The sequence below is a fragment of the Myxocyprinus asiaticus genome, chromosome 34 (assembly GCF_019703515.2).
Source record: "Myxocyprinus asiaticus isolate MX2 ecotype Aquarium Trade chromosome 34, UBuf_Myxa_2, whole genome shotgun sequence".
In the NCBI taxonomy this organism is placed as follows: Eukaryota; Metazoa; Chordata; class Actinopteri; order Cypriniformes; family Catostomidae; genus Myxocyprinus; species Myxocyprinus asiaticus.
Genome location: NC_059377.1, coordinates 19,403,730 through 19,418,910, shown reverse-complemented (window position 1 = coordinate 19,418,910; position 15,181 = coordinate 19,403,730). Strand labels below are relative to the sequence as shown.

General features: G+C 38.3%; 1 protein-coding gene across 2 annotated transcripts in view; it reads left to right on the top strand.

The window, feature by feature from the left end:
* The first annotated feature begins 275 nt into the window (after window positions 1-275).
* ctnnal1 (catenin (cadherin-associated protein), alpha-like 1) overlaps window positions 276-15,181 on the top strand; it is a 124,231-nt gene continuing 109,325 nt past the window's right edge. For both annotated transcript variants that reach the window (XM_051671550.1, XM_051671549.1), the window contains exon 1: window positions 276-626. In XM_051671550.1, the coding sequence (XP_051527510.1) occupies window positions 522-626 (105 nt within the window). In that variant the 5' untranslated portion in view covers window positions 276-521. The remainder of the gene's footprint in view (window positions 627-15,181) is intronic.

Below are 15,181 nucleotides of genomic sequence, written 5' to 3'. Positions count from 1 at the left end.
CCCCAAATATTACCCTTTAATGTGCTTAATTAGGCTAACATGACAAATAACTGTGCATTTGTATTGCCAATGTATTTGCAGCTTGGGTAACTGAAGGCATATCATATAAGGAAGATGGTATAAAAATAAGGGAGAACAAAACAGTGAGTTGTAATAAAAAGTTTATTGAGACAGACTGAGGGACACACTGGAACTGCTTGCATCTCTCTCTCTCTCTCTCTCTCTCTCTCTCTCTCTCTCTCTCTCTCTCTCTCTCTCTCTCTGATAGCCTGAATTGCCAGTGGCTGCAGCAGTTCTGTGATTGTAGGTATATTGTATGTGCATGTACTGTCAGTCGCTTGGACTGGAGTCGGCATCTCTGAGTGCGCGTGGATTACAGTGGGCAACACACACAGAGGGGATCATCTGGAAACGGGCTAATTATCGCGTGCTTCCGAACTGAACCAAATACAAGCTTACAGTATTGAAAGACTCGTATCAAACTCAGCGGTGTCGTTAGTAGGGGGAGTCGGATCGACGGAATGGCTTCGTCTCCTTGCGGTGGCGGCGGCGGTGGGAACTTTGATTGTGGGCTAGAGATCCAAACTCGCTCGGTGGAGCAAACACTCATCCCGCTCGTGTCTCAGGTGAGTCCAGATCAAAGAAAGTTCACTGAAGGGTTATAAATCCTACAGGACTGGAGAACCTATAGCGGAAAACAAAAGCACTTAATGAGCGATTCGTGATTTGAAACTCTAGTGTAAATATTAGCTGAACCAGAACACCACAGGCAGAAAACATGTACAGTTCATCACGGCAACAACAGTTTCAGTTACAATTATTGTAATAACAGTTATTTTTGGGATCTCGAAATAATGTAAGTTAAGCTAAGTTCATTTTTGCTGTTTTTAGTCATTCATTTTGTTTAATTTCTGGCCAATAAAATCAAGTTCGCATTTTTTATTATTGTAGGCTAACAACAATTGTAGAAACTGTAGGGTTTTGGAAACTGCACTGTAAATAGTGGTAACCTACAATTGTTACCTGAAGGTGCTTACAACCTGCTTTCTACCTGATCTAACCCTTTGTGTTGTTTAATCGTATTCAGGTTGAATAAGTGATGTTAAATAATGTCTTTGACTAGTTAATTTTGTTGCTACCACATGAAATCTCTCTTTTAGCTTAAATGGATATTTCACCCAAAAATCAGCTCTGTATGTCCTTACAATGCAAGTAAAAGGTGGTCAGAACTTTGAAGCTCCAAAAATCAAATAAATGCAGCATATAAATAATCAATAAGACTCCAGTGGTTTAATCCGTGTCTTCAGAAGTGATATAAACAGATCATTATTTAAGTAATTTTTTTACTAAAAAGGTATTTTCCAAATGACATTTTGGCGCCCTTATAATAGGGCACTGCGGGAAGAGGACGCCACTCAAAGGGTCATTCCAAACAAAAGAAAGATTTTTTTTTTTTCACGAAGAGCCCTTGCACAAGACTGTTAGCGAAGGGTACATTCATACAGTAATGCCATGCTCCCTTCAGAGAGCCCACATAAAGAGCTCTGTCCTTTGGATTGAATAGGGCGTAGTGATGATCACTTTTGATTGGAATTTGCCCTAAATCTCCACTTTCACTTCCACATTATTCTTCTTTTGTTTTTAGTGATTAGCATTCTTCATGCCTATCGCCACCTACTGGTCGTGGGGTGGTTAAAGGTGGAGATTTATATTAAAAAAGGACTTTAAATACTAACCAAATACTAAATCTAACCACTAAATTATCTAAATTATCATATCACTTCTGAAGACATGGATTAAACCACTGGTGTCTTATGAATTACATTTATGCTAACTTTGTGTGATTTTTGGAGATTCAGAGTTCTGATCGTCACCATTCACTTGCATTATATGGACCTACAGAGTGGAAATTCTACTCTAAAAATCTTTGTTTGTGTTCAGCAGAAGAAAGAAAGTCATTCACATCTGGGATTTCATGAGGATGAGTAAATGATGAGAGAATTTTAATTTTTGGGTGAACTATACCTTTAACTTTTTTCAGTGTGTGGTTGCCATGGTAGGGTACCTAGACTGCATTTTAGGCATCAGATGTGCATTAAACATGATGCCCAAATATGCAGTGTCAAATCTTCAAGGTTTTCAGTCACAGCCTATGTCTATTGATTTCCATTGCACTTTAAATAACTCAGTTCACCAGGTGCATAAGAGCACACAACATATATGTCCTGTCCTTATGAATGAAGTGTTTTGTTTCTTGAGCATCTGTGTGGAATCTGTTTCTATTTGATTTTTACTGTATGTTGCACAAGAATACGTCTTATATTGTCTCAATACCAACCTATTGCCTTGGCTAAGCTGTTAGATCTGACATCTAATGGAATGGATTTCTTTCTATTCATCTGTTCTAGTTGTTTTGAAAGATTTTTTTGTAAGCTGATGAGAGATAGTTGCTAAAATGTCTTTTGAGAGCATTAAGAGGTGCCTGCTTGACGTGCATGTGCCTCAGTAGTTAGTTAGTGTTGCTCACTAGGGCCACTGATGGTAATGAGGCTGAAAGGTCAGTGTTAGAAGACATGCTAATCACCTATTCAGTGGACCTTTGGGTATTGGACCTCTTTCAGAGCTTTACAGAATCTGGACAATAGGTTGTCAAAGTGGCCTTCGTCACAACCCTTCCCCCAACTACAGTTCTGTTGAACATGTTTGTTTGAAAGTGCCCTCTCTGTAAACAATAATTACCTGATATTGAATAATATCTTAAATATTGTATTGACTTTGACTGTAACTGCCAAGTTCCCTAGGCTGTATAGTGTTGTATGCATACATACTATTGGAATGTGATTAGCAGGAGACCACTTTGAAGCTGTCTCCAAAACTGTGAGAGTTGTTTCAATTGTTCCATGGGGATTTGGGCTGAATTTAAAACTGCTGGGTAACCAACATTCAATTTGAGTCTAAGGATACAGATGGAAACTATTTCCTCAAAAACTTAGTTTAACCCAAATATTAATATTCTGTCATTATTTACTGACTCTCATGGTGTTCCAAACCCTTATGACAGAATGTTACAGACTGACAACCTCATTGCATTTTATTGCATGGGAAAAAAAAGAAGAAAAAAAAGTTCCACGGAAATGAGGGTGAGAAAATGATGATAAAATTGTACTTTTTTTGGGTGAACTAATCCTTTAATATAGAATGTTATTTAAAAGTAAAAGTGCCATTAACAAGTCTGTGGTTAGTTCTTCTCACAATGTGGAGGACAGGAGGGTGAGTGCAGAGCTCAGAATCTGTGTGCCCTCTCTGGTGGTTTAGCATGATAATGGGGGAAGAAATGAAAGCTTCATGTTGGCGAGAATGGGTTTTAAAAGCTTATTTAGCAGCTCATTTTCACAACTGTGATATTGTGCCTCCACACATGCAGGCAGAGATCTCCCCAATTATTCGCCTTGTTATCAGTCTAACTTTCACAACTGTGTAATTACTGTGCTGCTATCCTCCCAGGCCAAGATCAGTCTGTCTGTGTTTCTGCCTATTGGCCCACTCCAGCTTCGTATTTGAGACTGCCCTCTGAACATGACTATCACTTTGGAAGTGTCCTCCCTGCAATTGCTATTTTCCCTGCTGAAAAGACCAGCTTAACCAGCATGCAATTCCCATGCTGGTGTAGGCTTGTTTATACTGGTTTGGTGCTGGTCTAGCTGGTGGACCAGCATATTCATGCTTTTCACCACCAAACCTTGCTGGTGAAGCTGACTGACCAGTGTAGTCTTTCTGAAGAAGCTGGTTGAGCTATTTTAAAAGCCTGGTGGGGACACCAGCACCCAAAACACAACATAGGCTGGTGACCAGCAATGCTGGTCTTTTCAGCAGGGTTGTCATTGCTATAATACAGTGAAATAGGAATGTGTGGTATAATTTATTGTATAATATAATTGATTCTAGGGATGTCCTGATGCACAAATCTTGGCCAGTTTTGGATAATTAACTTTTATTATGTCTGATATGTAATATGATGACCAATTTATAAATCCACACTCTTTTGTTTTTTGTTTTAAAAATCTAAATTAAATCTAGAATTTATGCAAATATACCACACAAAGATGGAGTTTCCTGCTACTTTTTTATCTGTCAGAATGAATAACAGTGTTTGAATTATCCGTCAATGTTTTTAAATCGATGAATCTCAGTTGCCTCTGCGTGTGAGACCGTCAACCCGCGCATCTTGTCACGTGGCTCGTTGAGCACGTTACCGCGGAGACATAGCGCGTGTGGAGGCTTCACGCTATTCTCCGCGGCATCCACGCACAACTCACCACACGCCCCACTGATAGCGAACCACATTATAGCAACCACGAGGAGGTTACCCCATGTGACTCTACCCACCCTAGCAACTGGGCTAATTTGGTTGCTTAGGAGACCTGGCTGGAGTCACTCAGCACGCCCTGGATTCGCGACTCCAGGGGTGGTAGTCAGCTTCTTTACTCGATGAGCTACCCAGGCCCCCAATATACTGTATTTTCATATATATTTGAATGTTTATGAACTACTAATATGTTAAGAAACCTTAAAAAAGGTTTATCAAGTGTCTGATGTCCTTTGTCATGTATCAAGTATATCATTTGTTTTTTTTAGTAATTCTTAATGCCTGCTTGTGCATAATGTACGTTGTGATGTGACACACAAACAGTTAAAGGTGCTGTAAGTGATTTTTTGTCATGGAAAGGTATGCAAAAACTTTTCCTATTCCCTGAAAGATATTTAGGATTTCGGCCCAATCTTGCTTTGAAATATCTGATATTTTGAACACGCTGACTTGCAGCCTTGTTGATACCTGCGGTTGGGCTATATTAAAATAGAACAATCATAATAGTTTAGAATTTTGTTGTGTTGGTATATGCTATAATCTTGGATTTTAAAGCCAAAGCCAGGGCAGGAGTTATGAAATGACCAAGTTTTTGTTCAGATCAGATTGCTTTTAAACTACTGTGACAAGTAAGGCTTGTTATTACATATTTGTGCTAGCTGTGTCCTTTGTTTCTGCAGGACTATGCTTTTGTTTTCCAGTAAAGTTTTTTAGATATAATTGGCTGAAAATACTTGCTCTGTCTTGGTTCATTAGGTTGAGCCTTCATGCCTTTGTTAGTGCAATGCCATTTGCACTGTTGTAAAGTGAACCTCTGAAAAGTGGTGAAAGTGAGAGATTTTTTTCGTGTGCAGTTAAGTACACAATCGGGCCAAAGGTTCGTTCCATATGCAAAGACTCCGCAACCCCTCATGACCTAGAAAAGGATTTTGTCAGAGCTGTAAGGCTGGACTGTAAAAACATATCATGTGTGCACTGCTTGGAGACTTTTCTGTTATGAAGAACAACTAAACTCAAACATAATCAAAACAATCCACAGCTGAAGATTTCCCCTACTCCTTGTAATTACAAGAGGAATTCTGTGGGAGGAAATTATATCACAAAGAGCAGGATTAGAAAAACATATCAACTAAGAGCGACATGGTTCCTTCTGAAGAGAATGTGACAAAGAAAGATGGATGAATGTATACTCTGTGTAGACTGTGTAGGATTACAGGACCAAATACCCTCCAGTGTCAGAACAAAGCAGGCTTCGTGTTCAGTATGCGTAAACTTATGTATGTGTGAAGGCATGTTCTCCATATTTGCTTGGCTGTGTGTAGTAGTGTTCCATTGTGTTTGCTTAACCAGTGGAGGTGTAAATAAGGAAGCCAGAACTGATAAGAGCGGTATTGTGAATAGCAGCCTCCCCCACCCTGAACCACCCAGAATCTTCTGTAGTTGTAACAAATTGATCTAACATGTTCTACTGTGAATGTGACACATTGCATCTTTTGAAAAAAATCCACTAGTTTTATGTTTAGAGCCAATTCTGATATTGAACCGGTTTCCCATAGATCACTCTTTGTTGAGAGACTGTGACTCTATGATCATTCTGTGGTTTGTCTGGTTTTTACCGCATTTGGTACTTCATAGCTTGCAGGCATAACCTTTCCGGGGTAGCTCTCAGAAGTTGTCTGTCTGATCAGGGGTGCAGCATACCCCTCAGTTTCTGTTTCTGCATCAGTGACAGCTTGGCTTCGCTCCAGGCTGTATTTATGTTACATAGCTACGGGACCTGTCATTGAGCAGGAAGAGATCTTAATCACTGCAACAGTTTGATGACATTCTTTCTCCCTAAGCTCATGCTAGGTTTAGGAAAAAATCTGGGAAAGAGGTGGACTTCCTTGGCACTCTGCTATCGTGCTGTCACCATTGATCTTAGGGCTCAGGGGTAATACTCACGGACAAAGAAGCTGTCAGCTCAGAGAACAGGTCAGCTACGTTTAGTGTTCCTGTTATTCCATTCTAGCTGGGTTCATGAATAGAGTGCAACAGTTGGGAAGTTGAGTTTTAGCAATAATGTAAATGCACCTTTCAACACAGACCTACAGGGCCTTCGCTAATATTCACGAGTCCTGGGACAAAATGCTTGGCAGCGTCCCGGCAACAGCCCTGCCACTAGTCAGTCACAGGTCTGATTTTAAAGGTGCAGTATGTAAGATTCAGAAACCCTTGTTATTAATGACACCTGTGGCCGTTAAGTGAACTGCAGCCAGCTACCTGTTGCGCGTGCTCACGCTCGTGCACACACTCCATAGGGACGCAAGCGAGCGAGCATCGGCCAAAACAATGACGTAACGTACAAAGAGGCTGAACGTGATTCACTGGCATCATGCTGACAGATGAGGTTGCATAATTAAAATTACACAGTTATGATTGTTTTACTACAAACTTTGAGACTAAACTAAAACTACTTATCAGCTAACATAGCATACTGATACACACATACTACCAAACTATACCAGACAGTTTACTGTTGCACTGCACTGTTGTGTTGCACTATTGTATGTTTTGTATGTCAGATGTTATACTACGTTCAAGAAACCAGCGTATTTACTTAAATTGATCCTGTATACCTGATTTTTAGTATAAAGAGAAGATCGTTGAAATTATTTGAAAGTTACAAAGCAAGGTAGCTTGCAATTCGTCAGCATTAACAGGCAAGATCAAGTTAGCTAAAATAACACAGATCACTCCTTATGGCACTATATTTCACATGCTTTGCAGTTATGTAAGCTTACCTGTCCAATAAGAAGAACGCCAATTCAGGGTCGGTTTTGATCCCCAAAACCGAACGAAGGTCCCTCCAGGAATCAAATGCCCTGCCGATGTTCACTCTAGTTTTCGCTCGACCACGATCACGTTCCCGCTTAGCCAGATGGGATTTAGTAGATCAATTATTATTTGTTTGGCTTACTCGGAGTTTGTGTAGGAGTTGGTGTTGTGCTGGGAGCCGGCCGTTTGCTGGATTCCATCTCTAAGATAACGTTACCTAGTGTTGCAGTTTGTTGTCGCTGTTGAATAGCGGAAGAGAAGCTATTACTGAGGCAAGGTTCTCATAATCTCATAAACGTCACATCCTTTGGATTTTCCTGGCAAAACCGACCCGCTCCCTTCGCGTGAAAATCAGTCTACAGACTTTAATAGGCAACCTAGGAAGTCCGGGAAGGGCTCATTTTTTAAGTTGCGTTACAAGCCGTTCACACAATGGCAAAAAAAAGGCGAATATTACATGAAAATTGTTACATACTGCACCTTTAACTGCATTTAAAAAAAAAAAAAAAATCATGTTAAATGGCTCTTACAGAGACCTCCACCAATCAGTAAAATGTATGTTACCATGAAAAAAAAAAAATGCTCAGGAAATAGAAAGCTCAGCAGTGACTTAACTAAGATGATACATTCACTGAGCACTTTATTAAGAACACTATGGTCCTAATAAAGTGGCCGACGTGGTCGTCTTCTGTTGTAGCACATTCGCCTCAAGGTTCGACATGTTGTTCATTCTAAGATGCTATTCTACTCACCACAATTGTACAGAGTGGTTATCTGAGTTACCGTAGCATTTCTGTAAGCTCAAACCAGTCTGGCCATTCTCCGTTGACCTCTCTCTTCAACAAGGCGTTTCCGTCCGCAGAACTGCTGCTCACTGGATGTTTTTTGTTTTTGGCACCATTCTGAGTAAACTCTAGAGACTGTTATTCATGAAAATCCCAGATGATTAGTCGTTACAGAAATACTCAAACCAGCCTGTCTGGCACCAACAATCATGCCACACTCAAAATCACTGAGATCAAATTTTTTCCCCATTCTGATGGTTAATGTGAATATTAACTGAAGCTCCTGACCCGTATCTGCATGATTTTATGCATTGCCAATGATTCATAGGATTGTTAATTACTTCTTAAAAGGCATTAAATATACAGTATTTGTCGGCCCCACCCCCCATTTTCATATATGTTTTTGCTTTAAATCAAAATGTGTAATGTTGCAATTCCTTTTGGAGCTGGTTGGTATGGTCATGGCTTAGAGCTTTGTAGAGCTTTGAAGAATTTTTTTAAATCTCTGACTGATTGGGAAAAAATACCTCAGCTGAAAAAGTGAGCAGTCACTGTTGTGTTCTATAGCCGTACTAACAACTTAATGCTCTTTGGTATTTAAATAACACTAGACAACACATAGATATAATGAATCTCTCTGTTTGTGAGGTCGGGCATCCATTTATATCTTTCCAGCATGTACGTTGGCACAGAGACGGTGCTTGGCTCAAGTTGCTGTGCTTGTGGAATGTGAGGGGCTCGTGACAAATACCCACTTACCTTAACAGTAATTACAAAAGGCTCATTATTCTTCTGTACTTAACAATGGCTCGTATATCCTCTCCATAGAAAACAGCAAAACTAGAGCAAGCACTCGACCACACTAGACAGAAGCAAACTCGACTGTAAGCAATGGTTTTGTTTGCAGCAGAGTTGTATAATAATTTTTGGACAAAACATTGTAAATTGCAATTTCCTCTCTCACAGCTGAATGAGCAGAGTTGAGCCACTCTGGATTCCTATGGGTGTAAGTGGCCCCTCTCTCACTTTGGACAGAGGTTTTAATGACCTGAAGAATTTCACAGGGTTAAATAGCTAAATATCTAAAGGTTTCAGGCCAAAGGGGCCCAAATGTTTATGAGACGTCTTCTTTTTTCCAGTCCAATTCTTCTTCATCTGCCCTGTGACACTGAGATGTCAAGAGTTTGTTTACTATAAAACAAAGAGCTTGAGGGGAAATGGCATTTGGGTGAATCTCACGAAACCTGCCTAGAAATGTCCGGGTCATATTTCACCCCGAAATCAAAAGAAAAAGACAAGAAATTATATTTTGTGTTAAGAAACTGAAGCCTGTTTTTGAGACCATTAACAATTTGTAACATTTCTTTCCTCTTTCCCCAATTGTCAGTAGCCTGTGAAAATTTCTTGTTCTCATTACTTTAATTTTTAAATGTATGATGAGGAGGAGGGCAGGGCCAGGCCGTGACTACGCACGCCCAGCCCCCAATCGCGATAATCAGCCGAGGAGAGGGATAAGTGCAGCAGGATGTGGCAGTTCGAGAGAAAGTGAGCCACACGCAGCTGCCGTGTATGCGTTTGTGTTGTGTGTCTTTTTGTTTAATTAAATATTATTTTGACCGTTCAGCCAGTTCCTGCCTCCTCCTTTCCCATTTTAACCTTGTTACAATGTCTAATTGTCTTGAGTTTAAAAACAACTATGGAACAGAATGCAGATGTCTGAGTCGTGAGATGCCTAATAAAACAGTGAGATGTGTTATCCATCTAGTGCATGTTTACATAAAAAAAGAACATGTCCTTTGTAAACAGCCTCTTAAGGCCTCTGCATTCTTCCTACGAAATTGAAGAATGAACGGGTTTGACGTAATTTAAAACACAATCTGGCCAAAAGAAGGTGTTTTTGCATTCGTTTCGGTGGTTCATAACAGCTTGCCTGAGCAAACTTTTAGGAAAACTTCTTACAGGCTGCTAAACACCTTACTGCCATTGGTCCATATCATCTATAAGTGTGACCTGAAGCTCCACCTACTTTGAGGTGACAGCTAATTCCCATTCAGTCAATTAAAGATGCTGTAAGCGATTTCAGCTGTTCTACTTCCACGAGACTGAGCCGTTGAATTAGCCATGCACCCTTTTTCCAAAACTCTGCAATCCAAAGATACCAAATGAGCTTTATTGAGACTGACATGGTGCAGAAATGGTTATTAAAAACATCAGCAGCAAAATAGCACCCTCAACTGACAACTGTTATATACAACATGGCATAAAAATGGCATTAAGCCTCAATAATTCACTGAAACTACAATACTGTTAGAACGACAAAAGTATCAGAGACCGCAATCTGCGGACACATTTTTGTTTGCTGTTTACAGAGTCTAGAGCTGTCACAGAGACCAGTGAGATACAACACTTATTTAATGAAAATCTTTCGGGGAGTAGGACTATTACCACAATACCTTTCCATGAAAATATCACTTACAGCACATTTAAGACCTGTGAACATGAACACATCGGCGTGTAGAGTTATTAGTGAGCATGTGCAAATTTACCTACATTTGTACAATCGTTTTCTTAGAGACATTTTCCAAGAACATGTCATGCAATTTTTTTGTTTGTTTTTTGTTTAATTAGCCTACAAAAGGAATCAAATCTACTCAAATACTCTCAAGTTCCCATTCAGTCATGTGCCATCTGCAGCGAAAGCCTTTCACACATCCGCCCATAATAAGTTATGCCTATCATCATTCTTTTGTCTGTATTTTGCTCATTAATACTCATTTATACACCCAAACCTTTCAGTAGTATCAGTGTCATCATAAATTACAATTACAGTGTGTGTGTAATCGGCACATATTATTATAGTATAGCATGTAAGCACATTAGTGTTATGGATTCAGAATGTAAACAAGACACAGTTACACAATATCTACTACATATATATTACTTTAAATCATCATCGAGTAGTTAAATCTATTTGTGACTGAGACTTGGATGAATGTTGGTGACACAAGCCCCTTTGCTGAACTTGTTCCCCCAGACTGTAATTCTTTTAGCTCTCCTCGGATTACGGGTCGGGGTGGAGGGTTCGCATCTGTTTTTTAAAGCAGTTTTCACTGCCGGATTTTAATGACGGACATTTGTTCCAGTTTTGAACTCCAAGTGTTTCAATTAGACCTGGCTGTTCTTGTGTTGTGTGTGGTGATTTATCGACCACCAAAATTCAACAAGGATTTTATTTGATAATTTTCTAAATTTTGGGGGGAAATTCTGCCAAAATACGATAGATTTCTAATTCTGGGAGATTTTAATATTCATGTTTGTTGTCCATCAAATCCTCTGGCTAAAGACTTTTTAAATCTTATTAACTCTTTTAATATTGTTCAATCTGTGAGGGGTCCTACACATGAACATGGACATACACTAGATCTTGTTTTATCGTATGGGTTTTCTATCAGTTATACTGAATTGTGACGCAGTATTCTCTGATCATTAGTTATTTTTTGTGCTACATTCCCGCATCAAAATGACAAAAAGAGCGCTTTATTAACTCTTCTACTATTGACAATTTTTCAATAGCGTATACAAATGCTTCACATCTTTCCACACTTGAAAGTCCCTCACCTCACTTGAGCTCTGAAGCTATGCTTACCCTGTTTAACTCCACCTGTTCCACAATATTAGACACTATTGCTCCCATGAAAGTTAAGCATGAAGTTAACCTAAATCAGAGCCTTGGCTAAATGATGTCACTCATGCTCTTAGACAGGCTTGCAGAAGAGCTGAGCGCAAATGGAAGAAAGACAAGCTTCACGTGTCTTATGACATTTTAAAGGAATCCTTGTCTACTTTTCAGAAAACAGTTAAAGCAGTCAAGACAAAGTATTTTTCTGATATTATTGTAAAAAAACTGTCATAGACCCAGAGTTTTGTTTAGCACTATACATTCTGTTTATCAACCTCACTGATACTGTCTGCTTTGATGCATCATCTGCAACCTGCGAAGATTTTCTAAAATGTTTGTTAATAAGATTTAGGATATTAAATCTCATATTCCATCTGCTGCTAATGACCCATCTGCCCCTCCTTTCTGTCCTGCTCATTTGGCCAGTTTGAGCCAGTCTCTCTACGCATTTTGATAAGTAGACTAAAATCTACAGACTGTTCACAAGATGTACTTCCATCTCGCTTACTTAAACAGGTATTTAATATTGTTGGGACTAGTATTCTGTACATAATCAATAGCTGCCTTGCAACAGGGTCTGTGCCAGCCTATTTAAAACATGCTGTAGTGCAGCCTGTATAGCACAGAATCTGCATTTTTAAAAGTTCTGAATGATGTTTTGCTAGTTGTAGATGCTGGAGACTCTGAAATACTGGTGCTGTTAGATATTAGTGCAGCATTCGATACCATTATCACGATATCCTTATAGCCCGGCTTGAACAGTCTGTGGGTATCTGAGGAACTGTTCTCGAGTGGTTTAAGTCATATTTGAGCAATAGATGTTTTTCAGTTAATATTGGTGATTTTTCATCTAGCATTGCTCCTCTTATCTGTGGGATCCCCCAAGGCTCTATTCTTGGCCTCATCCTGTTTTCACTGTATAAGCTTCCCATTGGGTCTATTTTTAACAAGCATGGTGTTTCTTTTTACTGCTATGCAGACGATACTCAAATCTATCTGCCTTTGAAAAAGAAAAGCAATACTATAGGGCCCCTACTGGCTTGTTTGGAGGATTTAAAATCTTGGATGTTTCTAAACTTTTTACACCTCAGTGAAAACAAAATGGAGATTGTTGTGTTTGGGGCCTCTGATGGTGTTTGCACTTCAAAATTTAACCTTGGCCCTCTAGCTCCCTATAGTAAACCCATGGTGAAGAACTTAGAGGTACTATTTGACAGTTCTCTTAAAGGAATAGTTCACCCAAAAATGAGTTTCTTTCTTCATCAAAACAGAATTTAAGACTTTAAGGATTTCATTTCAGGCCTCCTCCTCTAAACAATGCAAGTGAATGTCCTCCATTTTTTGACAGTCCAAAATGCATATTTAGGGTACATCAAAATAATCCACATGACTCCAGTCGACAAATAAAGTTCTTCTGAACGCAAACGATTGATTATTTTTAGAAACAAAACAATACTTATATAGTTTTTAACTACAAATGTTCACTTCCATACATCGCTGTTACTTGTGCTCATGAGAGGGATGACGTAAGCTCATTGGAAAGGTCACGTGTCACGTGGAGGAGTAGTCAGGAAGCGTGTCATTGTTTACAAGAGAAACTTGTGCCGTTCACAAACCAAAACAGTCCAACACAATTTCAAAACAATATATATATATATATATATATATATATACTACCGGTCAAAAGTTTTGAAACACTTGACTGAAATGTTTCTCATGATCTTAAAAATCTTTTGATCTTAAGGCGTATGCTTAAATGTTTGAAATTAATTTTGTAGACAAAAATATAATTGTGCCACCATATTAATTTATTTCATTATAAAATTTAAATTTAATTAAAAAAAAAAAGTTTTTGAAATTGATGACTTGGACCAGATATTAAAGAAAAGCAGCCAATAAGTGCCCAACATAGATGGGAACTCCTTCAATACTGTTTAAAAAGCATCCCAGGGTGATACCTCAAGAAGTTGGTTGAGAAAATGTCAAGAGTACATGTCTGCAAATTCTAGGCAAAGGGTGACTACTTTGAAGATGCTAAAATATAACACAGTTTTGATTTATTTGGGATTTTGTTTAGTCACAACATAATTCCCATAGTTTCATTTATGTTATTCCATAGTTTTTATGACTTTACTATTATTCTAAAATGTGAAAAAAAATTATAAAAAAAGAATGAGTAAGTGTTTTAAAACTTTTGACCGGTAGTGTATATATATATATATATATATATATATATATATATATATATATATAAATAAAAAACATTTCCAAATAATAATTAAAAAAAACAAACAATGTAAACAATGTTTACATCCTGACTTCTCCTCCACGTGATGCATGACCTTACCAACAAGCTTACGTCATCCCTCTCATGAGCGCACGTCACACAGATGTATGGAAAGCGAATATTTGTAGTTAAAAACTATATAAGTATTGTTTTGTTTCTAAAAATAATCAATCGTTTGCGTTCAGAAGAACTTTATTTGTCGACTGGAGTCGTGTGGATTATTTTGATGCACCCTAAATATGGATTTTGGACCGTCAAAAAATGGAAGACATTCACTTGCATTGTTTAGAGGAGGAGGCCTGAAATGAAACACTAAAAGCCTTAAATTCTTACTTAAAAAGTTTTGATGAAGAAAGAAACTCAGATACATTTTGGATGGCCTGAGGGTGAGTAAAATGATCAGCATTTGTGGGTGAACTATTCCTTTAAATTTGACAAAAAGTTAAATTCTGTTGTCAAATCGAGTTTTTTCACTTAAGATTACTGGCCAAAGTTAAGCCTTAGTGTGATGCATGCATTTGTTTCTTCGCGTCTAGATTATTATAATTTCCTTTATATAGGAGTCAGCCAGTCATCTTTGTCATGACTGCAAATGATTCAGAATGCTGTAGCTTGACTCCTGACGGGTACCCCTAAACGAGACCACATCTTCCCAATATTAGCATCTCTTCATTGGCAGCAGGTCCGTTATAGAACTGATTTTAAGATCTTATTGTTTGTTTTTAAATCTTTAAATGGGTTAGCACCCTGCTAACTTTCTGACCTTTTACACTTACACAAGCCCCTTAAATCTCTTAGGTCATCTGACTAGAGCCAGACTCAAACTGAAAGGAGACCACGCATTTGCAATAGTGGCCCCAAAGCTTTGGATCAGTTTACCCCTGCATATTAGAACAGCTCCAACACTGTTATCTTTTAAATCTCAATTAAAAACTCATCTTTACTCCAAGGCTTTTAATTAACAGTGAGCTGAGATTTGTTTGTCCCCTTGTTTAGTATGCTTATTTGATGTATTTTATACTTATTGTTTTTTTTTTTTTAAATCTCCTCTACTTATTTTATTGTACAGCACATTGGTCAACAGTCCGTTATTTTTTCTTTTTTTTTTTTAATCCCCTTTTCTCCCAATTTGGAATATTTTAATTAAATGTGTTCAAATTGTGTTTAATCAAATACATACTGTACAGGTTTAATCAAATGAAAATATAATACTTTTCAACAACAAATATATATATATATATATATAT